Source organism: Salmo trutta, chromosome 34 (assembly GCF_901001165.1).
Source record: "Salmo trutta chromosome 34, fSalTru1.1, whole genome shotgun sequence".
Taxonomy (NCBI): domain Eukaryota; kingdom Metazoa; phylum Chordata; class Actinopteri; order Salmoniformes; family Salmonidae; genus Salmo; species Salmo trutta.
In genome coordinates this window covers 1,132,574-1,155,963 of record NC_042990.1, presented here as the reverse complement: position 1 = coordinate 1,155,963, position 23,390 = coordinate 1,132,574, and the positions used below count along the sequence as shown (strand labels likewise).

Sequence of the window (23,390 nt, the reverse complement as noted above, 5' to 3'; positions counted from 1 at the left end):
CAGGATGGCACATCAATGCGAGCTGTGGCAAGAAGGTTTGCTGTGTCTGTAGTGTCCAGAGCATGGAGGCGCTACCAGGAGACAGGCCAGTACATCAGGAGACGTGGAGGAGGCCGTAGGAGGGCAACAACCCAGCAGCAGGACCGCTACCTCCGCCTTTGTGCAAGGAGGAGCAGGAGGAGCACTGCCAGAGCCCTGCAAAATGACCTCCAGCAGGCCACAAATGTGCATGTGTCTGCTCAAACGTGCAGAAACAGACTCCATGAGGGTGGTATGAGGGCCCGACGTCCACAGGTGGGGGTTGTGCTTACAGCACAACACCGTGCAGGACGTTTGGCATTTGCCAGAGAACACCAAGATTGGCAAATTCGCCACTGGCACCCTGTGCTCTTCACAGATGAAAGCAGGTTCACACTGAGCACATGTGACAGACGTGACAAAGTCTGGAGACGCCGTGGAGAACGTTCTGCTGCCTGCAACATCCTCCAGCATGACCGGTTTGGCGGTGGGTCAGTCATGGTGTGGGGTGGCATTTCTTTGGGGGGCCGCACAGCCCTCCATGTGCTCGCCAGAGGTAGCCTGACTGCCATTAGGTACCGAGATGAGATCCTCAGACCCCTTGTGAGACCATATGCTGGTGCGGTTGGCCCTGGGTTCCTCCTAATGCAAGACAATGCTAGACCTCATGTGGCTGGAGTGTGTCAGCAGTTCCTGCAAGAGGAAGGCATTGATGCTATGGACTGGCCCGCCCGTTCCCCAGACCTGAATCCAATTGAGCACATCTGGGACATCATGTCTCGCTCCATCCACCAACGCCACGTTGCACCACAGACTGTCCAGGAGTTGGCAGATGCTTTAGTCCAGGTCTGGGAGGAGATCCCTCAGGAGACCATCCGCCACCTCATCAGGAGCATGCCCAGGCGTTGTAGGGAGGTCATACAGGCACGTGGAGGCCACACACACTACTGAGCCTCATTTTGACTTGTTTTAAGGACATTACATCAAAGTTGGATCAGCCTGTAGTGTGGTTTTCCACTTTAATTTTGAGTGTGACTCCAAATCCAGACCTCCATGGGTTGATCAATTAGATTTCCATTGATTATTTTTGTGTGATTTTGTTGTCAGCACATTCAACTATGTAAAGAAAAAAGTATTTCATAAGATTATTTCATTCATTCAGATCTAGGATGTGTTATTTTAGTGTTCCCTTTATTTTTTTGAGCAGTGTATATTGCACTCCACACTGCCCTTTCACACCTGGACAAAAGGAGCACCTATGTGAGAATGCTATTCATTGACTACAGCTCAGCGTTCAACACCATGGTGCCCTCAAAGCTCATCACTAAGCTAAGGACTCTGGGACTAAACACCTCCCTCTGCGACTGGATCCTGGACTTCCTGATGGGCCGCCCCCAGATGGTAAGGGTAAGTAACAACACATACACCACGCTGATCCTCACTCAACACAGGGGCCCCTCAGGTGTGCGTGCTCCGTCCCCTCCTGTACTCCCTGTTCATTCATGACCGCACGGCCAAGCACAACTCCCACACCATCATAAAGTTTGCCGATGATACAACAGCGGTAGGCCTGATCACCGACAATGATGAGACAGCCTATAGGGAGGAGGTCAGAGACCTGACCATGTGGTGTAAGGACAACAACCTCTCACTCAATGTATTGTGGACTACTGGAAAAGGAGGACCGAGCACGCCCCCATTCTCATCAACGGGGCTGTAGTGGAGCAGGTTGAGCGCTACAAGTTCCTTGGTGTCCACATCACCAACAAACTAACATGGTCCAAGCACACCAAGACAGTCGTGAAGAGGGCATGACAAAACCTATTCCCATCAGGAGACTAAAAAGATTTGGCATGGGTCCTCAGATCCTCAAGAAGTTCTACAGCTGCACAATCGAGAGCATCCTGACTGGTTGCATCACAGCCTGGTAATGCAACTGCTCAGCCTCCGACCTCAAGGCACTACAGAGGGTAGTGCGTACGGCCCAGTACATCACTGGGGCCAAGATTCCTGCCATCCAGGACCTCTATACCAGGCGGTGTCAGAGGAAGGCCCTAAAAATTGTCAAAGACTACAGCCACCCTAGTCATAGACTGTTCTCTCTGCTACCGCTTCTACCTCCATGCCATAAGACTCCTGAACAGCTAATCACATGGCTACCCAGACTACTTGCATTGCCCCCCCCCCCACACACACACATTTCACGCTGCTGCTATTCTCTGTTTATTGTCTTTACATAGTCACTTTAACTTTACCTGCATGTACATATTACCTCAATTACTTCGACTAACCGGTGCCCCTTCACATTGACTCTGTACCGGTACCCCCTGTATATAGCCTCGCTATTGTTATTTGACTGCTGCTCTTTAATTATTTGTTACTTTTATTTCTTATTTTTTACTTATCTATTTTTTACTTAACATGTATTTTTCTTAAAACTGAATTGTTGGTTAAGGGCTTGTATGTAAGAATTTCACTGTAAGGTCACCTGTTGTATTCGGGCGCATGTGACAAATAACATTTTATTTTATTTTATTTTATTTGATATAGACAGGTGTGTGCCTTTCCAAATCATGTCCAATCTGTTTTTGCTTTGTCATTATGGGTTATTGTATGTAGATTGATGAGAAAAAAACATTTATGTAATCCATTTTAGAATAAGGTTGTAACGTAACAAAATGTAGAAAAAGTGAAGGGGTCTGAATACTTTCCAAATGCACTGTATATGTCAATTCCTAGGGTGCAAGGCCACCTGTCTAGGTCGGAATATAAAGTTGCAATTTCTTTCAAAGTTACTCAAGTCAAGTGATTAGTCTCAAAATGTGTTGTTTTGACTGAGAATTCTGAACTAAAACATTAAAAGTAAAAGTAGGCTATAGCTTGACGAATATATGCTTACCTCCAAAAGACCTATCCAGTCATGAGTGAAGATGCCGTTGGGCAGATAAAAGCGCGTGACCGTTTAGGCTACCTGAAACACACTCGGTAAAGTGAATCTGTCACACTGATATCAAAGCAAACTCTAATTTCGAATTTACACTCTAGATTGCCCTTTAAGCCAATCCAAATAGAGTATTCAACAATACCGGGGGTTCCATAAAACATCACAGTCATTTTAGACCACTTTGCATCACAAATTACAGTTAACCGGTAATGAACCTGCATTTTAGGGTGTGTTCGTAAGTTCAATCTGGAGTGCCCTCTGGGCGTTTGTAAATTCAGAGCATTGTCAGATTGTCCATTCGTAAATTCAGAGTTTCTGGCCTTCTAACGGCAGTCAAGCATCAAGCTAACTGGCTAACGTTGGCTAGCTTGCTAGCTATTTCCAGACACAAATGAGAGAACACCTCACTCTGACCATTTTACCCCCCTAGCAGAGCTGGTTAGGCTGTTTTCATGTTATCTAGAGCGTTGGTGACGGTACTGTGCTGCTGGCAACAATTTAATTCAGCTTTTTTGCCAATGTTTACTGACACCGTCCATATTCAACGGGTGTTGAGCATTCGTAAATTCATAAATTATTCTGCGTTCTGGCACATCGGAGTAGATCGCCAGAGTGGATTTACGAACGCACCCTTAATGTTAAATGTCTTTAGGCTGCTATTATAAATACAGTATCAGTCAAAAGTTTGGACACACCTACTCATTCAAGGGTTTTTCTTTATTTTTACTATTTTCTACATTGTAGAATAATAGTGAAGACATCAACACTATGAAATAACACATATGGAATCATGTAGTAACCAAAAAAGTGTTAAACAAATCAAAACATATTTGAGATTCTTCAAAGTAGCCACCCTTTGCCTTGATGACAGCTTTGCACACTCTTGGTTGAGGTTTTGCTATATGTTGGGAATGTCACATATGGGTCTGGATTCGATGAGGTTAAGACCTGGGCTCCCAAGTGGCGCAGTGGTCTAAGGCACTGCATCTCAGTGCTCAAGGTGTCACTACAGACCCTGGTTCAATTCCAGGCTGTATCACAATTGGATGTGATTGGGAGTCCCATAGGGTGGTGCACAACTGTCCCAGTGTTGTCTGGGCTGGGGTAGGCTGACTTGCATAGTTAAAAAATAAAAGGTTCAGATTATCCACAAAGGTACAGGAGTTAGACAGGGTGCCCTCTGATGCACCATGATGTGAGCCACAATACAATTGGACCAAGCTGTGTGCCCTGGGGGAGGCCACAAGAGAGTGCTTGGGATAGAGTCCTATGGTATCTTGTCACCTGGTTTTGGAAAAGGAAGTAAAAGGTCTCTGGTCGGACAGATAATTGCAAAAGGTTTCATTGCAATGGTGTGATCCACAAGATCAAAGGCCTTATCAGGACCCAAGTGCTTCTGGTGTCAGCTGGTCTGCCATGCTTACAAGGCTTGTATTGTTGAGCTACCCTTGAAGCAGCTGCTGTTGGTTGAAGATGTTCTTTTGGATATCCTGTGTTACCCATTCAGCAACAAAACCTTCACAAGCCTGATGAATCTGCCACTGATGAGGCCAGGACCTGGGGCTTTTCTGAACAGAGAGTTGTCTCATGTGTATTTCCCATGGTTCACCAGTAAGGAGTGGCATAGCTGGTAAGAATGCATGTTGTAGTAATGATGTGGTGACAGATTAAAACTTGTAATTTATACACTCTTAGAAAAAAAAGGTGCTATCTAGTACCTAAAAGGGTTCTGTCCCATGGGAGAACCCTTTAAAAAAAGTGTTGGTTCCAGATAGAGGGCGATACGTAAAGCTTAATAAAGAGCAGTGATACTAGCAAGAGCAGTGTGTGGGTTCCTTATTTTTTCTCATCTTGTTCAACTGTTACCATGTACCTGCAACAAAGATAGCTCAGATGTGAGTGCCTTTTGAATTTTGGTTCCAGGTAGAACCTTTTTGAGTTCCACAGAGGGTTCTACATAGAACCCAAAAGGGTTCTAGCTGGAACCAAAAGAGTGTAGCATGGGCAATAGCATAATGGTTTTCTGGGTCGAGCGCGTCAACTTTGATGGAAATTGTCTTTTTACTGCTGGTCAGAGATTCAATTTGATGGTACCATGTTGCTGGGTTCTCCCTCTTGTTTTTCTGGATTTCGGTGTGGTAGAATGTTGATCTTGCTGCCTTGATCTCTCTCTGGGTTTTGTTCCTCAGAGCGTGCCATGAAGGCCAGTCTTTTTCACTGAAGGCTTTCTGTCTGCTTTTTATCAGCTCTTTGATTCTAGGTGAAATCCACTCCTTATCCTGTGCATGCATCCATCCACCTGTTTTGGGAAGTAAGCTGCAATGGCTTGATTTAGGGTGTTGTAGAAGTTGTCTGTTTTCTGCTGTGTGCTCTCCACATGTGTTACTTCCGGCCATTTAAGAAGGGAAAGCAGTGGAGGATGCTGAGTGGAGGACGGCTCATAATAATGTCTGGAACAGAGTAAATGGAATGGCATCAAACACATGGAAACCATGTGTTTGTTTGATGTATTTGATACCATTTCACGTATTACGCTCCAGCTACTACCACGAGCCCGTCCTCCCCAATTAAGGTGCCACCAACCTCCTATGAGGGAAAACCACTAGCCACATCCTCTGATGCTTAACTCTTTCATTGGTTGAATTACTTTCTTGATGATTGTGTTAGTGACAGAACTACAATATTATGATCACTGAGACCCAAAGGTGACATTGTTGTAGGGGGTACTATAAAAGTCCGCAAAGTTGGTAATGACAAAGTATATGATGGAATTCTGTCTAGTTGGAATGTTAACAAATTGTTGTAATCCATTTTCTGAGAATAGTCCAGACACACCTTAACATGGTCAACATCTCCCATAATAAGGATCCCAGCACCAACATACTTTGCTCTGATATCATCAAGGCTAGGAGTGGAACCCGGTGTGGTTGTCTGCTGCAAAAGCCTATCAGTAAAAAGGACCGACGAGTTGTGCGTTCCGAGATGCCGTTCTGCCCACCTGTTTGCCATTCTCCTCTGACCTCTCTCATCAACAAGCTGTTTTCGTCCACAGGACTGCTGCTGACTGGATGTGTTTTTGTTTGTAGCACCATTCTCGGTAAACCATAGAATCTGTCCTGCGTGCCGAGGAGGCCGGACTTTTCTGAGAAACTGGAACCGGCGCGATCATACCATCATACCACTTAGGTCACTCATTTTGCCCATTCTAACATTCAATCAAACAATAACTGAATGCCTGCTTGCTTATCTGCCTGCTTTATATAGCAAGCCACAGCCACACTGTATCTCCCCCCTGTTGGAGTGAACCATTTTGACCAACTTTTATTGCTTTGAAAGTCATGCCACTGCAGTAGGCCTATGTTGATGAGGTTCCAAGTATTTTTTATTTTACCAGGCAAGTCAGTTAAGGACAAATTCTTATTTACAATAACAGCCTAGGAACAAATCCAGACGGAAAGTATTTACACAAGAAGCAACCTAATATTACACAGTCATTTAGTAAGTTCGCCATTCTGCTTGTTCAAGGGCATAACAACATCAGCTCGGGGATTTGATCTAACTGCCTTGTTCAGGGGCAGAACGACAGATTTTGAAGTTGTCAGCTCGGGGATTTGAACTAGCAACCTCGCGGTTACTGACCCAATGCTCTAACCACTAGGCTACCTGCCGCCATATACTAAACCTGTCCTCCATTGTCTTTTCGTGTCGGACTGAACAGAGTCATTTACCTGTGATATCCATTAAATAATAGTACGGCCTCTTGTGCCTTATTGCTTATTACAACATCCATTTTCCAATACGAGTTGGATTAAGTTGCCCATGAGAAACATGCCTACCTAGACCCCACTCTTCTCAGTGAAGACAGAGAAGGAGAGGTTTGAGGACACATGCCCTGATTCTTGAGGGGTCTAACAAGTTACACATGTGCTATACCAAACCCTTCGGTGGTGATTAAACAGATCCACTGATCTCTTGTTTAGCTTAATAGTTATACCATTCACCAGAGGCAGATGTCTCATATCATATGTACCCAATAGCATGTTGGCCTAAGCCACTGCATATGCGTAGAATGAACCCAACTATTTCCCTTTGTGTGAAACGGATGCACATTTTCATACAAGAAAGACTTTAAACGTAATCTTAGTAAGAAAAACCTCAGTAAGAAACATGTGATATGAAGAAGTGACAGCAGCACAAAAAAAATGACACCACATCAGACCAGGTAGAACATACTCATCGAATTCCTTTATCGATGGACTTTGCATTACAAGGACAACTTCCCAGATTCAACCTGACTATTATATATTACTGTAATATTACTACTCTAGACTGCTTCACTGTGTTTGCATGTCATTGTCCTCCAAATGTATCTCCCTCTGTTTAATCTCTGTTCATTTGAGTGGTCTCCTCCTGCAGTTTTGTATTATGGCCACTAGGTGGTGTTTGTGCTCTACTTGTTTACGAAGAACTCATTGCACATCACTGTGAGGCAGGACACGAGGGTGACATACTCCTTGAAGTCAACAGTGTTGTCTTTGTTAGAGTCCAGGTCCTTGAAGATTCTGTCAACTGCTGACTTGTCACTGGCTTTCTGAAAACAGACAGAATGCAGAAGAAAGTAGGGGGAGCTTAACAAGAAAACTGTCATGATTGCTCTATCTGTTTATTTTGATCATGGAGACACTTTGCTGTATTTCTGGCCAAAGGTGATATACATCTTAGTTAATCGAAATATTTTGGGATGCCATTGCTGGAGTTAGCAAGCATTGTTTATTTGAGCTGTATTCAGAAATGGACCCAATCTTTCCGGCATTCCTATTTTTCCCGACCCAACGGATCTCGGAAGAGAGAGCACTGACCCAGCCTCTAGAGCAGGGGGTGTCAAACTCACTTCCTGGAGGGCCCTCACCTGGATCTCTCAGTCTTAATTTAAGGAAATAACAAAAATCTACAAACACATGGCCCTCCAGGAATTCAGTTTGACACCTCTGCTGTAGTGCAACAACAAAAAATCTCTTCCCAGATCATTAGGAATTGTATGCTCAGTCTCACTCACCCCCAGCATCTCCCCTAGTTCAGCCTGGAGCAGCTCTTTCAGCTCGGCCTTGCTGAGGGTCAACTTGTCCCCCTCCTTCCCAGAGTACTTGTGGAAGGAGGTGATGAGGAGAGACATGGCCTGCTGGATCCCAGACATGGTGACTATAGTTGAAGGGGAAAACAGAGAGGGACACAGAACCTAGTGAAGCACTAAATAAAAAAGATTTCTGGACATTATTGTTCTTGCTCACTATAGGTAAGAATATTATTTGTCCGTTCTTTCACTCTCAAAGTATGAAAACTCAATTCGGTGGTGCATTAAACCATTTCAATGAATTCACTGAAAGCATATGGTTGTTGCATTGCATGATACTGTAGCTTCGTCATCATAGCTTTTGTCTCTTGTGTATTTTCCAATTAAAGGAATCAAAATAAAACCTGGTTTCCTCTGAGCCCATGGTAGCACCCTATTCCCTACATAGTTCACTACTTTTAACCAGAGCCCTACATAGTGAACAGGGTGCCATTTGGGAGGCAACCATGGTCTCTACCACAGGTTCTATGGTGAAAAACACAAGCACTGTTATGGAAACGCCATGCTCTCCTGGTAATTAACATGGCTCCAGTGGAGGAAACATGTAAAGGTCTGGGCAAATCCCGTCGGTGGATTACTCTTCTACTGAATAACACCCCACCATATTTTTCCATATGCTGTGTGTTTTCCCCAAGTGTCACTTCTTTAATCTTCTTGTCTTCCTCTCTCTCTCTGTGTGTGTGTGTGTGTGTGTGTGTGTGTGTGTGTGTGTGTGTGTGTGTGTGTGTGTGTGTGTGTGTGTGTGTGTGTGTGTGTGTGTGTGTGTGTGTGTGTGTGTGTGTGTGGCTGAGGGAGAAAAGGGTAGAGTCAAGGGAATGTTAGCCAGATGAGACCGAGAGAGAAGGAAATAATGAAAGAAGGGAAAGTAAGGAAAAGGGAATGAGAATAGGAGAACCACAAACTGCTGCGATATTACAACTACTGACTAGTACACACAGCGATAAGTTAAACCCAACCTGTCCTCTGCAATGCAAAACACATTGGTACAGAATGACTGGTTTGCAAGCCTCAGTTACAGAATCAATTCATCACAATAAAATCAACCACATTAGGAACCAAAGAAGGACATTTTGTTTAAAATTGCAAAACTCTGAAACAGAAGTCAAGTGAGCGAAGGGTTAAATCCAAAAATCAAGAGAAAAATGTAAGTGCACAAAACAAAACATACTAAACAGGGATAACATTTAAAACCACTACAGTAACATTGAAGTTTAAACATTAGGGAGCACAATTAAGAAAACCAAGATTGAAGTTACTACTCACCGAGATGTAGAAAGAACTGTAGGGAATGAGAAAGCAAAGGAAAAAGTGAGTGTATGGAGAGAGAGTGAGAGAGTGGTGGAGGTCGGGATGTAAGGGGTGTTTTATGCATCACCACACCCTCCATCCCTCCCTCTTTTGTTCCTTACATTCTCTTCCCCCTCGCTCTTTCTCTGGTACATGAACTATTTTACTCTTCAACTATTCTCTTCATTCATTTATCATATCCAACCATTCATTACCCTTGACTTTAGATGCAATACATTTAGAATTCACTGCCCTTCTCACAATACAGGCGAAACAATGCATTTAGATTAAGCTTACTTTGAGCTTATGACCAGTATTCTTTAGTTGTATTGTACGTTTACAGAGAATGGATTTGTTTAAGAAATAATTTGATTGCAAAGTATTAAAGCCCATAATGGCTTCCAAATAGGCCTACTGTTTTAACTTGTTTATAATGAATTAGATGATGCTAACATTGAATCTGCCTACTCATATGTCTTAATGCACTGCATTACGTACAATACGTTATTGATACTGTGCACTGGTGGTTTGGTAAGCATACAGTGTAATGTCCTGCAGACTTGTATTACATTGTACTTATGGATAAGATAAACACACTCATAAATATACTGTTGTTTACATGTAATATGAGTGCCATCCAAAAAGTAAAGGTAGCACATTGCAAAGTAAGACTTTATGAGAAAACATTTCACTTATTTAAGTGTAGTATGGCAGCCGATCTTGAATTTAATTTCACCACGGGTCTCCGTCCCAAATGGCACCCTATTCCCTACATAGGATATGTGTTTGACAGAGGGAAATGAACATAGCTTCACACCCCTGCTTGTTTGTGTGAGTCATGCAGTATCATTTATATAATAACATGTCCCAAAAGCCTGCGGTTTCCTTGGTCACCATGAACTTCAGTCACAAGGTAGATTCTTAGATGCACTTATAGGAATTGCTTCACAACTTGGCCAACATCTTTTACAAAGCTTTTAACTGGGAGGCATGGGCTGTATTGACTGGAGGAGAATAGTCTCTGTATCAATAATGTAATTGATTGTGATTTGTATCAAATGTAAGGGCATAAACATAAACCCTGTAAAGCATAGACTTGTTTAGTGCCATTTTCATCACGTGTGTGTGTGTGTGTGTGTGTGTGTGTGTGTGTGTGTGTGTGTGTGTGTGTGTGTGTGTGTGTGTGTGTGCCTTATTACAATTATGTGATGAGGTAAACTGTAATAAACCTAATACTACTGTATTTACAGAGCAGAAAATAGTATTTACTCGCCAACACATACTACGTCATTTCTGTACTGTAGCACTTTTTGCAACCTTTCGTTTATCTCTGCTGTTAATTATACAAAGATATGCCACACATACACACACAGTCAGTCCTAGGCAGTGTCCCTGTCCCGTGCTCTTTCTTTGTTGCTTTGAGCAATTTATCATCAACTTCATCTTGTGATACCCTTCTTAAGCTTGCAAGAAGAATAGACACCCTGACTCAAACACTATAAAAGATTATAACAGATTATTGAGTTCAGCATTTCGAGTCAGACGTCTTCGTCAGGCTCTTTTACTGTAAATCTTGACTTGGAGACAGAGAAAGATGGTGCATGCTTTGCGTACCACTCCCATAACTCCCTGCCTTTATACCTAAAAATCTGTATCTAGATTACTGTGTGAGGGGCTGGTTCCCCTTAAAATGAGTTCTGAATGTGTATGTCTGTGACTCAGTCAGGAAGCTTAATGTGCATGTATAGTAGTTCCAGTCAAGCTCTGCAAATGGAGTTCCTCCTGACCCACTGGATAAACCTGGGAGTGTTATGGTATTGAGTGGGTCCACTCTTCCTCCACAGCGAATTAATTCCACATTTCTGAGGTTGGGATTGTGACTCACTGACATGGCCATGAGCAGATGAGTCAGACAGGAGCCTGACTGAACATAATGATAAACATCTCGGGACCAGGGTCTTCTCCGCCATAGCAACCAATGCAGTCTTGGTGCTCGTGTGTGTGTGAGTGTGTGTGGTCTATGGTTTAATAAGGATCGGACCCTTTTTTTCCACTTTCGCCTAAAATGACATACGCTAATCTAACTCAGGACCTGAAGCAAGGATATGCATATTCTTGATAACATTTGAAAGGAAACACTTTGAAGTTTATGTAATTGTGAAGTTAATGTAGGAGAATATAACACATTAGATCTGGTAAAAGATAATACAAAGAAAAAAATCGTTTTTTTCCCCATATTTTTTTCAGCATCTTTCAAATGCAAGAGAAAGGCCAAAATGTAATATTCCAGGTTAGGCACAATTTAGACTTTGACCACTAGATGGCAGCAGTGTATGTGCAACGTTTTAGACTGATTCAATGAACCATTGCATTTCTGTTCAAAATGTTGTGTCAAGACTGCCCAAATGTGCCTAATTGGTTTATTAATACATTTTCAAGTTCATAACTGTTGTCACGTTGGTATAAAGGGTCAGGAGACAGGCGCAGGAATGCGTAATAGGGTTTTTATTGACCCAAATTACAGCGTGCCATGTAAAGGCACGGAGACGAAGACCAAACAAACACGTATACAAAACACAGGGTTGAAACCCAAACAAAAAGAGCGAGGAGTACCTCGAAGTTGCGTCATCATCGTACGGGCCAGTTGCAGCTGCTGAAGTTGCAGCGGCACCGGACAGACCAGTCGCAGCTTTGTCGGACAGGCCCTTCCCGCAGTCTCCCTTAATGGTTGATTACTGTCAAGTTGGTATAAATGGTCGGGAGACAGGCGCAGGAATGCGTACTAGAGGTTTTTATGGATCCAAATTACAGCGTGCCATGGCACGGGAACGAAGACCAAACAAACACGTATACAAAACACAGGGTTGAAACCCAAACAAAAAGAGCGAGGAGTACCTCGAATAAATAACACGGGATGAGACCCGAAAACACAAGCGCACAATGATACACCACGGATGATACACCACGCGATGAGACCCGTAATCATCTGCGCAATACAAGCGGCATGAAAGCCAGAACAACAAAGCACAGGTACTCACATGACCAATGGACATTGGAACAATAATCGACAGCCCAATGGAAACCAAAGGGCACATTTAAACAATTACAATCAGTGGGAATGGGGACCAGTGTCACCACTCCTACCGAAGGTGGCTCCCCCTCCTGCTCGGGTGGCGCTCGGCGGTCGTCGTCACCGGCTTACTAGCTGCCACTGATTCCCTTTTTTCCCCCTTTTCATTTATTGTTTGCACCTGTTTTGTGTTGGGCTGATTAGCTGGGCTATTTTAGCCAGTAGGCCCGCCTGCTCTGTGTGTGGGATTGTTGATCTGTGTTTTGCTTGTGTACACGCTCATGTGTTTAGGTGCTAGTGTGTGGTTTGCGCCGACTATTTTCTGTCCCCTGTGTTTGGGGCACTTTGGTTTTGTGTGCGCTCTGGATCGCTGTGGGGTGGCTTGTGTTTCGCCGTTGTGTTCATTAAAAACACTACCCTGTATTCTCTGCTTCCTGCGCCTGACTCCTCGCCCACTACGCCCAAGCCTTACAACCAGGTGTGCGCAATGACACAGTTCCAGAGGGATCCGTGACAACTGTGCACTCTCCTCAAACAATAGCATGCTATTATTTCACTGTGATAGCTACTGTAAATTGGACAGTGCAGTTAGATTAACAAGAATTTAAGTTTTCTGCCCATATCAGACATGTCTATGTCCTGGGAAATGTTCTTGTTACTTACAACCTCATGCTAATCACATTAGCTTATGTTAGCTCAACCACCCCGCGGGGGGACACCGTTCCTGTAGAGGTATCAAGTATACATGCATTATGTGTACTTACTTGTGTTTCTGCGTTTGTCTGTATGTGTATATGTCTGAGTTTTGTGTTTGGCCTGGTCCTTGCTCTCCTTATCCATTTGTTAGAAGTGCTACATTGTTGTTGAGCTGAACAACCACATTCCTCTCTTTCTGTCTGCTCTTTGGAATTCGTCCTTAATTCAACCTTAATTCAATATGTCTTCAAGTTAGCATTAGCCTTCAATACAATAGGATCACATGTAAGGATCAGAATTTCAACTATGTTAAGTATCTATACGATAACCATTGAATATCCCCTTGGCCTTAGGATGTTGCAATATGCAGGTGTATGCTATATCTCAACATGGTGACACAAATATATTATCATTGTCTGTGAAGATGATTGTGTTCTCATATGATGTGTTGGTAATATATATATGCATGTGGATGTGTGCCTGATGTTTATTTAACTATTGCTCTTATATGTGAACACTGGATAATAAAGGCCTGGGTTTTGTGTGTGTGTGTGTGTGTGTGTGTGTGTGTGTGTGTGCATGCTCCCCTGTGGAACTCCTCTCAGTTTTTTTCTTCCTTTTCTACTGACCCTTGACTCCGGTTTCACATACACAAACAACTATACCCACCTCTGCTTACATTAACCTCCACTGTGTGTGCTTTAACAATATCTTTTCTCTCCTTCAAAGATAATAATGTTTAAATTGAGAGTGTTGTGGAGTGTGCTGATAACAGTATGGCTTCCTACACTGTCCCTGTCCCCATACTGGGCTCGAACTAGTGGTCAGAACTAGTGGTCCTCTGCTCGCAAACACATGTGACCGTCCTCCTTGACAACATACCAACCAATTGAGGTGTGAAAAAAGGATCCAATTCCATAGCTCCATTGGCGACATTTCCACCTAGCTGTGAAGGGACCTTATGGCACGTTCTTATCTCTGTTACATAAACTCAGCAAAAAAAGAAACAGCCCTTTTTCAGGACCCTGTCTTTCAAAGATAATTCGTAAAAATCCAAATAACTTCACAGATCTTCATTGTAAAGGGTTTAAACACTGTTTCCCATGCTTGTTCAATGAACCATAAACAATTAATGAACATGCACCTGTGAAACGGTCGTTAAGACACTAACAGCTTACAGACGGTAGGCAATCAAGGTCACAGTTATGAAAACGTAGGACACTAAAGAGGCCTTTCTACTGACTCTGAAAACCAAAAGAAAGATGCCCAGGGTCCCTGCTCATCTGCGTGAACGTGCCTTTAAGCATGCAGCAAGGAGGCATGAGGACTGCAGATGTGGCCAGGGCAATAAATTGCAATGTCCGTACTGTGAGACGCCTAAGACAGCACTACAGGGAGACAGGATGGACAGCTGATCTTCCTCGCAGTGGCAGACCACGTGTAACAACACCTGCACAGGATTGGTACATCCGAACATCACACCTGCGGGACAGGTACAGGATGGCAACAACAACTGCCCGAGTTACACCAGGAACGCACAATCCCTCCATCAGTGCTCAGACTGTCCGCAATAGGCTGAGAGAGGCTGGACTGAGGGATTGTAGGCCTGTTGTAAGGCAGGTCCTCACCAGACATCACCGGCTACAACGTTGCCTATGGGCACAAACCCACCGTCGCTGGACCAAACATGACTGATAAACAGTGCTCTTCACTGACGAGTCGCGGTTTTGTCTCAGCAGGGGTGATGGTCGGATTCGCGTTTATCATCCAAGGAATGAGCGTTACACCGATGCCTGTACTCTGGAGTGGGATCGATGTGGAGGTGGAGGGTCCGTCATGGTCTGGGGCGGTGTGTCACAGCATCATCGGACTGAGCTTGTTGTCATTGCAGGCAATCTCAATGCTTTGCGTTACAGGGAAGACATCCTCCTCCCTCATGTGGCACCCTTCCTGCAGGCTCATCCTGACATGACCCTACAGCATGACAATGCCACCAGCCATACTGTTCGTTCTGTGCGTGATTTCCTGCAAGACAGAAATGTCAGTGTTCTGCCATGGCCAGCATAGAGCCCGGATCTTAATCCTATTGAGCACGTCTGGGACCTGTTGGATCGGAGGGTGAGGGCTAGGGCCATTCCCCCCAGAAACTTGCAGGTGCCTTCGTGGAAGAGTTGGGTAACATCTCACAGCAAGAACTGGCAAATCTGGTGCAGTCCATGAGGAGGAGATGCACTGCAGTACTTAATACAGCTGGTGGCCACACCAGATACTGACTGTTACTTTTGATTTTGACCCCCGCTTTGTTCAGGGACACATTATTCCATTTCTGTTAGTCACATGTCTGTGGAACTTGTTCATGTCTCAGTTGTTGAATCTTGTTATGTTCATACAAATATTTACACATGTCAAGTTTGCTGAAAATAAACGCAGTTGACAGTGAGAGAACGTTTCTTTTTTTTTGCTGTGTTTATGTGAGGGTTAACACAATAAGTAGATCTGGGTTGTATTCATTAGGACAATAGAGTATCAAAAGGTTTTGCAACAGAAAACAGAAACTAGGGTTAGTCATTGGACACCGGTTTTGGTAGTGCCTCCATGTTCCTTCCGTTTGGTGCCTAATGGATACGACCATGAGATGCCATAGCATAGCTTGATTTGTTGTCCATTTTTTGTCAAGCTTAGAGTTCAACAGTAGAATTATTGTACTCTCCTGAGATCTAGTGGTCAAAGATGGAACTGTGGACTAATCACAGTGATCCCAGAATGCAAAGGACAAGAGGACCTGTCCAGAGCAAGCCAGACCTTGTTCTTGTTTTTAAATAATTAGATGGACATACTTTGAGACAGGCATTGTAAATGGAACTACATTTGTTATTTTTAGGGCTTTTATCTAAATATTTGGAATTGAAATTCTCTGACCATTCTTCTTCTGAGAATGACTCTCAAACCAATGATCAATGACTTCCACCCCAGAGAGCAGAACTGGTTGGAAATATGTCTTTTTTTCAACCAGTTTTGCTCACTGGGTATGTATTTAATGTTGTCCCTGCGGGAGGGCAGCTCCCGCTCAGCCCATTCAAAGCTCTTCTCTGTCCTGGTGCCCCATCTTCCGAAAACATCTGAAACTCTACCCCTTCAAAGAGTATCTTAAATAATCCTACAGCACCCCTCCCTCTCGCAAAAAAAAAGAACACTTGCATTTCGTGAACTAACACTCGCACTTGACTTTTTTCCTGCTAGCACTTGCTACTTTATGGAGGAAAAATGTACTTACTACGACCTAGATATATGCTTTTCCCAACTAGCTATCTTAAAGGTCCAATGCAGCTGTTTTTTATTTTCAATCTCAATATCAATTAAAATGGTCAAAAAGGAACAAAAATACCTTCTAGAAATAGAGCAATTTCTCAAGCAAGAATTTTCACAATTTCACTGTAATGGTCCTGTGTGTAGCTGGTGTAGAGAGTCAGGCTCAGGACAGCAGATATGATTAATCAATGTACTTTACTCAAAATACACATATACAAAGCAATATAGCGAGCCCACAATAACGGACCGATTTACAACAAACAATTACTCACAAACAAACATGGGGGAACAGAGGGTTAAATAATGAACAAGTAATTGGGGAATTGAAACCAGGTGTGTAAGACAAAGACAAAACAAATGGAAAATGATAAGTGGATCGGCGATGGCTAGAAGGCCGGTGACGTCGACTGCCGAACGCCGCCCGAACAAGGAGAGGGACCGACTTTGGCGGAAGTCGTGACATTCACAGTATTATTCCAACCTCATAATGTGGAAATATAAATTAACCACAAGGAAATCACATTTTTGACTGCAGTGGGCCTTTAAGATGAATACACTAAATATAATGTAAAAATGAAGAATATGTAAATGTCTGTGGATTTTTGTTGTCTCATTTAACACAGTGCACTATAGAGCAGTACAGTATTCTGTAAAATGCACATAGCACAAAGTGAGTAGAAATTATGTTATGAGATGATAGAGGGAAGTTTCCAAAACCTTTCTATGTGTCATTACCTAACAACTCCCCTGTTGATCTCGTAGCCAATAACATTGGTTGGCCGCAGAGTAGGCCCTGCCCAAGTACACTCAGAGAGAGATAGAGATAGAGAGAGAAATAACAGCTTACCCAGCCGCAGCTTTTGTTACCCAACATGCACCAGACCATGACACACAATGAGAAAGGCCTTGTGGGGAAAATAATGATATGACAATACAGTATGTGTCCTATTTATTCAACCACCCTATAGTTATTTTTGATGGCCTCTGTTATATACAATCAAATTAAGACAAAATCAAGAATTTTTCAACTGTACTGTGTTTCGCAGTCAAAATGTTACACCATTTTGAATCATAAAGATAAGATGTAGATAGATGTCTGACCAAAGATCATGAGGACCGAGGGTGTGTACTGTACTGTAGAACATTCTGAGCATTCCTCTCGGTGGTGCTAAGTGAATCTGTATCAGCCTCACAGGATAGTTACCTCTGCCCTCTATGACAAATCCAGGTATGCTTTATGTATTTTGTATAAGACTGAAATCACAGGTAAAGCTGTGAAATGACATGGTATATGCTTGTTGACATTCTTCTGAGGGCAGCTGTCTCAGAATAGGAATCATCCCAACAGATGTCAACATGCATTTTTTTCTTTCTTACTTTTTCTCCTTTAATAAAGGACTAATTTAGGCCTGGGATATCAGGTAGGTGCATTTATTAATGATCAGGTATGACAGTAATCCAGCAGGCTGCAGATCTCGTAGGGTAAGACTTGAATGGGGTCTTCAAGACTGTCATGCATTTGTCTTGTGAGCATGTAGACAAAGTTATCAACACACGTATACGATACTTTTACTCTGATAGAACTCCAATAGATTGGTTATAACACATATAAAACCATATAAAAACATTTTAAAGTCTCTCTCTCCTCGTCTCTCTCACACACACATGCACGCACGCATACACACACACATGCTAAACAAGTAGCGTGAAGTACTTTACACAAAGGACTTCACGCTGCTTGCTTAGCACACACACACACACACAAACACACACACAAAATAATGACAACACCTTCTTGGTCTTTGTGTTTAATGGACAGTGTGACAATTACAAAAGTGAAAATTAGAACCCTTCTCAACTCTGCGCCCCTTCCTCCTCTCCTCGTTTCATCCCTCACTTCCCCATCTTCTTCTTGTGCATCTGGTAGCACTGTTCACACGCGATGGACAGACCCACGACTAGAGAAACAAACTCCTCAAAGTTCACCTCTCCGTCACCATTAGAGTCCAGATCCTTCATTATCTTGTCTACTGTGGTTGGGTCCTTCTGAGACTGAAAGGAAGACAGGGACATTTTAATAATACTAAATATTAATACTGTAATTTCACTGATATTAATATGGGACAACAGTGAAAGTTGCTACTCTTTATTGGGCAGGTAAAGTACATGACAAGTAGGGACAAGTTGTTTTGCTGACCACTTAAATCAGGGAAAACTCGAGTTTTTCCTGGTTACCTCACGTAATCAGGAAAAACTCCTGTTCCTAATCATAAAGTGTGCATGTTTGCTGTATCAAACTAACGCGGAGTGCTACTACAGCTAGTAGTAGATAGTAATACAGATAAGATACTGTGCATCCCAAATGGCACCCTATTGCCTATATAGTGCACTACTTTTGAGCAGGGCCCATAGGGTAGTGCACTCTATAGGGAATAGGGTACCATTTGGGACGCAGACCTTAGTGGAGAAAGTATTAGAGATGGCCACCTTGAGGAAGCCAGAGAGCTCGTTCTCCATCAGGTCCTTGAGCTCACGGCGGCTCAGAGTGTTGCCACTGCCCTCCTTAGCAGCATACTTGTGGAACACGGTGATCATGGACTCCATGGCACGTTCCAGTTCTGACGGCATGGCTGCAGGTCTGAGTGAGGTCAGAGAGAGAGAGAGACAGAGAGAGAGAGAGAGAGAAAGAGAGAGAGAGAGTGAGAGAGAGCGAGAGAGAGAGAGAGAGATTACATTTGAATGACAGCAAATTCAGAGTAAGAGATAGATGTCGGCTAAAGGAACTATATTTCATGAGTGAATTTCGTAATCTCTGTGTGTGTGTGTGTGTGTGTGTGTATGTATTTGAGCATTAGAACGTGTTGAAGAAAATCAGTACCCTGTGCCATATGCCCAGCCTATTCCGATGAGAAATGCTCTGATGAGTAATCTAGCAAACTTCCACTAACAAAAGTTGATTACAAATACATTCCCATACATCCTGTACCAGTCAGATACACAAAGAAAACACAGATACTTTGACCTAACTTGACCTGGACGGCGGTACGGACGGCGGTACGTCCACGCTGCGTACAGCCCGATCCATCTCATACCGAAGATGATCTCATACTACATCATTTTTTACTACCTCTTTTTATAAGCCATTTCTCTGAGATAAGAGAGAAAATGACTGACTGTGTGGAAAATGTCGTCCAAAACTGGGTAGAAGGAAAGACAAACTGGACAAGAGAAAGAGAGGCTGCACCAACACTGAGGAAACACGTGTGTGTGTGTGTACATGTCGACAGTCAGCTCTAAATCCATTCATTCAAAGTGAGCCACACCCTGGTGTAGTCTCTCTGGACTCCACTGAGTTAATATTAGACAATACTACATGATGGTTATTATCATTAGGGCTAAAAGGAAATGGCTCGAATGAGTCAGAGCAGCAGATGGGGACTTGACTGGAAATTGAATGAAAGGAAACATTTATTTCAGTCAATTTCCTTAATGTTAAATAATATAAAAAAACGAATTATATTTTAGGCAAAACAATTATAACACACACAATTATAATGCTAGAATTGTTAAGCAAACATGACAGGTTATATTCCTATATGTTGACCATGCTCTATTGCTCTTTTGACAAGTGTAATTATTTTAGTTATAAAAATGATGAAGTTTTAAAATCCTTAATCAATGCAGAACACATAAAAATGTAAGTCTGGACTGTAAAAAAGTTACTTATGTTCACTTTTATATTTACAGATGAAAAGTATGGACACCCACTCCATAGAAAACTGCACTTCAAAGTCAACCGCACAAGACGAGGAATGCAAATATTTTAAGTCTGCATACTAGTTTCTGAGTTGAAGGAGGAGATCAGATAGGATTAACAAAACGATTTAGCTTGAATCGACTTTTTACATTCGCGTTAGAGGCTGAATTCTTACCGTTCACGAGTGTTGAGTTGGCGATTGAGAAGAGGTTGAATTGTGCAGAGTTGAGAAATATCACGCCTGAGAATTTATAGACAGGCGACGCCCTGTATGCGCTGCCTTCAGTGAAGGAAGTAATGATACCGTGGATATTGAGCAAGACAGTAAGACCATGATAGTAGGTTACCATGGTAAACCTATCAAACATAGTCAAGCTAATATTTTGCTCTGTGTAATAAAAACGATTAAAATGACTAACTCAACGTATATTTTTTTCTCTAAATGATTAATAGCCCTACATTTTATTAATCTCCCACTTATACACAGAATAAACGAGGTGGGCTAAACAATGAACATTTAGAGTGAGGTACAGAAAAATAGACATAGCCTACTGTAAATGATCAATTAGTATTGATTGTAATGACAAACAACTTGTTTGAGCAAGCACTATCATTACAGTTGATCGGAGTGTTAATAATTAGCCAAGCAGTTATAGACAGAATTTATGATGGTGACCGTCCCTGCTACTACATGTAGTGAGACTTTTACCTGTGTGATTTGTATCACTCTGGGAGTGGTTATAATGACGTGAGAGGCCAGACCTATAGGTGTGTCCCAATTGGCACCCTACTCTCTATATTGTGCATTCATTTTCACATGGTTAAAAGTAGTGCACTATATGGAATAGCACATAGCATTTAGGTGTTTTTTTAATAGGACGAGCGCCAACCTCCTGCTCCAATAAGAAAGCTATAGTAAATCCAGTTATGTTCTCAGCAATATAATAATTATTATTATGTTTTCTGTACATTTCGATACATTCCGATTGAGAAAGCAGTGGTGTATATCTGTCTACACCACATATCAAAACTGCATCGTTAAATAGCCAGAAAACAAAAATATGTCTCTGCAACCGCCATGTAAAGTGGTCCTATAAATAATGGAGGGGTGCTGCAGTTTTATTGTGCAACATTGAAACTTTTGGATGGGCATGTTTTTATGCCCTCTAGTGGAATAGCCTTGTGATGGTCTAGTCCTCTACTAATCAAATGAAATTGTACTCCTCACTTGCATCGTAAACAACAGGTGTAGACTAAAAGTGAAATTCTTAATATAAGCGAAAGATTTAAAAGAACGTTTTACATGTAGTTGTTTGGGACTGTAGCAATGAGGGGAAGTTGATGCAATGGCAGAGTTCTCTTCGTCTCTCCCATTCTATTCCTTCATGTTTTCTCTGGTCTGCTTCTCTGCCCTAACCCTTTGTGTGTGTGTGTGTGTGCTTGCGTTTGTGTGTGTGTGTGTGTGTGGTGTGGGCATACGTTGTGAAGAGGTATGACATAATTTGCTGAGAAAAAAGACATGGGCATCCAGGGAGGGTCACCTAGCGACAACACCCAGCTTTATAAAAAAAATACAATATTTTCGGCCTACACCCTTTTCCCTCTCAATCGTCTATACTCTTTCCAGGGGTGGAAAAAGTACCCAATTGTCATACTTGAGTAAAAGTAAAAAATATCTTAATAGAAAATGACACAAGTAAAAGTGAAAGTCACCCAGTAAAATACTACTTGAGTAAAAGTCTAAAAGTATTTGGTTTTAAATGTAAGTATCAAAAGTAAATGTAATTGCTAAAATGTACTTAAGTATCAAAAGGAAAAATACAAGTATAAATAATATCTAATTCCTTACATTAAGCAAAGCAGACAACCACATTTTCTAGTTATTTTTTTAATTTACTGATAGCCAGGGGCACACTCCAACTCTCAGACATAATTTAAAAACGAAGCATGTGTTTAGCGAGTTCACCAGATCAGAAGCAGTAGGGATGACCAGAGATGTTCTCTTGATAAGTGTGTGAATTAAACCATTTTCCTGTCCTGCTAAGCATTCAAAATGTAACAAGTATTTTTCGGTGTCAGGAAAAATGTATGGAGTAAAAAGTACATTATTTTCTTTAGGAATGCAGTGAAGTAAAAGTAAAAGTTGTTAAAATAATGTATAGTACAGATACCACAAAAATCTACTTAAGTAGTACTTCCAAGTATTTTTACTTCAGTTCTTTACACCACTGCTCTTTCCCATTCTTTATTTCCCAACGCATAACTCACATGTGACATTCAATGGCTCGTTGAGCCTCATTGTGCTCCACTACCCATGGCTTATCCTTAGAAAGAGATAGTTTGTGCTGCCTGTCATGCTTGAGGGTTCTCTATTTGTATAACTCCTATGATAGTAAACTGAACTGCACAACCAAACAAGTTCTTTAATATCTTGAACTTGAATATCTACAGGGTCAGTGAGAGAAACAGCCAAACCAAACTGCCCACACCTAAGATGAATATTTGATATACAAATACCTGAAGAAGACACTATGTTTCCGAAACGTTGGTCGTTAGGTTTACCCAATTGTTGGAAGCATACACAGAATATGCGACTTTCTTTCTTTTTACACTACGAGAACCTTCTGCAAATGTCATCATTTTCCTATTATTTTGAGCCTTGCAAAAATGTTTAACTTGCTGTGTAATGGCATATTTGCAGGGTTATCATGTCACTCTAGTCTCTTCGTCTCTTCAGATGACTTATATCAAAATCATCAAATCAAATGATATTTGTCACATGTGCCGAATACAACTGCTATAGACTTTACCGTGAAATGCTTGCTTACGAACCCTTCCCAACAATGCAGAGTTTAGAAATAGAAATAGTAACACGAGGAATAAAATAAAATACACAAGAATGGAGCTATATACAGGGAGTACCAGTACCAGATCAATGTGGAGCTATATACAGGAAGTGTCACGTTCTGACCTAGGAGAGCTGTGTTTTCTCTGTTTAGCTAGGCCATGGTGTGATAGGTGGGTGGGCATTCTATGTTTTGTGTTCTATGTTTTGGCCGGGTATGGTTTCCAATCAGAGGCAGGTGTCTATCGTTGTCTCTGATTGGAAGCCATACTTAGGCAGCCTGTTTTTCCTTTGTTTTTTTGTGGGTAGTTGTTTTCCGTTTAGTTGTAAGTA

The 23,390-nt window shown here is 42.2% G+C and overlaps 2 protein-coding genes across 2 annotated transcripts; both read right to left on the bottom strand.

Annotated features, from left to right (window-relative positions):
• Positions 1–7,185: 7,185 nt before the first annotated feature.
• Positions 7,186–9,463, bottom strand: LOC115173281 (ictacalcin). The gene is made up of 3 exons (XM_029731234.1): positions 9,357–9,463; positions 8,019–8,161; positions 7,186–7,553 (listed from the first exon to the last, which is right to left on the bottom strand). The coding sequence occupies exons 2-3, from the start codon at positions 8,154–8,156 to the stop codon at positions 7,413–7,415; spliced, it is 279 nt and encodes a 92-aa protein (XP_029587094.1). The 5' UTR covers positions 8,157–8,161; positions 9,357–9,463; the 3' UTR covers positions 7,186–7,412.
• An 8,784-nt stretch (positions 9,464–18,247) lies between these two features.
• LOC115173280 (protein S100-A1) lies at positions 18,248–20,535 on the bottom strand. Its single transcript, XM_029731232.1, has 3 exons — positions 20,388–20,535; positions 18,943–19,093; positions 18,248–18,507 (listed from the first exon to the last, which is right to left on the bottom strand). Exons 2-3 carry the CDS (start codon positions 19,081–19,083, stop codon positions 18,349–18,351), a joined length of 300 nt encoding a protein of 99 aa, XP_029587092.1. The 5' UTR covers positions 19,084–19,093; positions 20,388–20,535; the 3' UTR covers positions 18,248–18,348.
• Between the last annotated feature and the right edge of the window lie 2,855 nt (positions 20,536–23,390).

Bases quoted from the DNA above. Each gene is read 5' to 3' on its own strand.
- LOC115173281 (XM_029731234.1), bottom strand. From the start codon at position 8,156: ATGTCTGGGATCCAGCAGGCCATGTCTCTCCTCATCACCTCCTTCCAC. The intron at 7,554-8,018 runs GTGAGTGAGACT...GTCTGTTTTCAG, and splicing joins AACTAGGGGAGATGCTGGGG to AAAGCCAGTGACAAGTCAGC.
- LOC115173280 (XM_029731232.1), bottom strand. From the start codon at position 19,083: ATGCCGTCAGAACTGGAACGTGCCATGGAGTCCATGATCACCGTGTTC. The intron at 18,508-18,942 runs GTGGCCATCTCT...TCTTCCTTTCAG, and splicing joins AGCTCTCTGGCTTCCTCAAG to TCTCAGAAGGACCCAACCAC.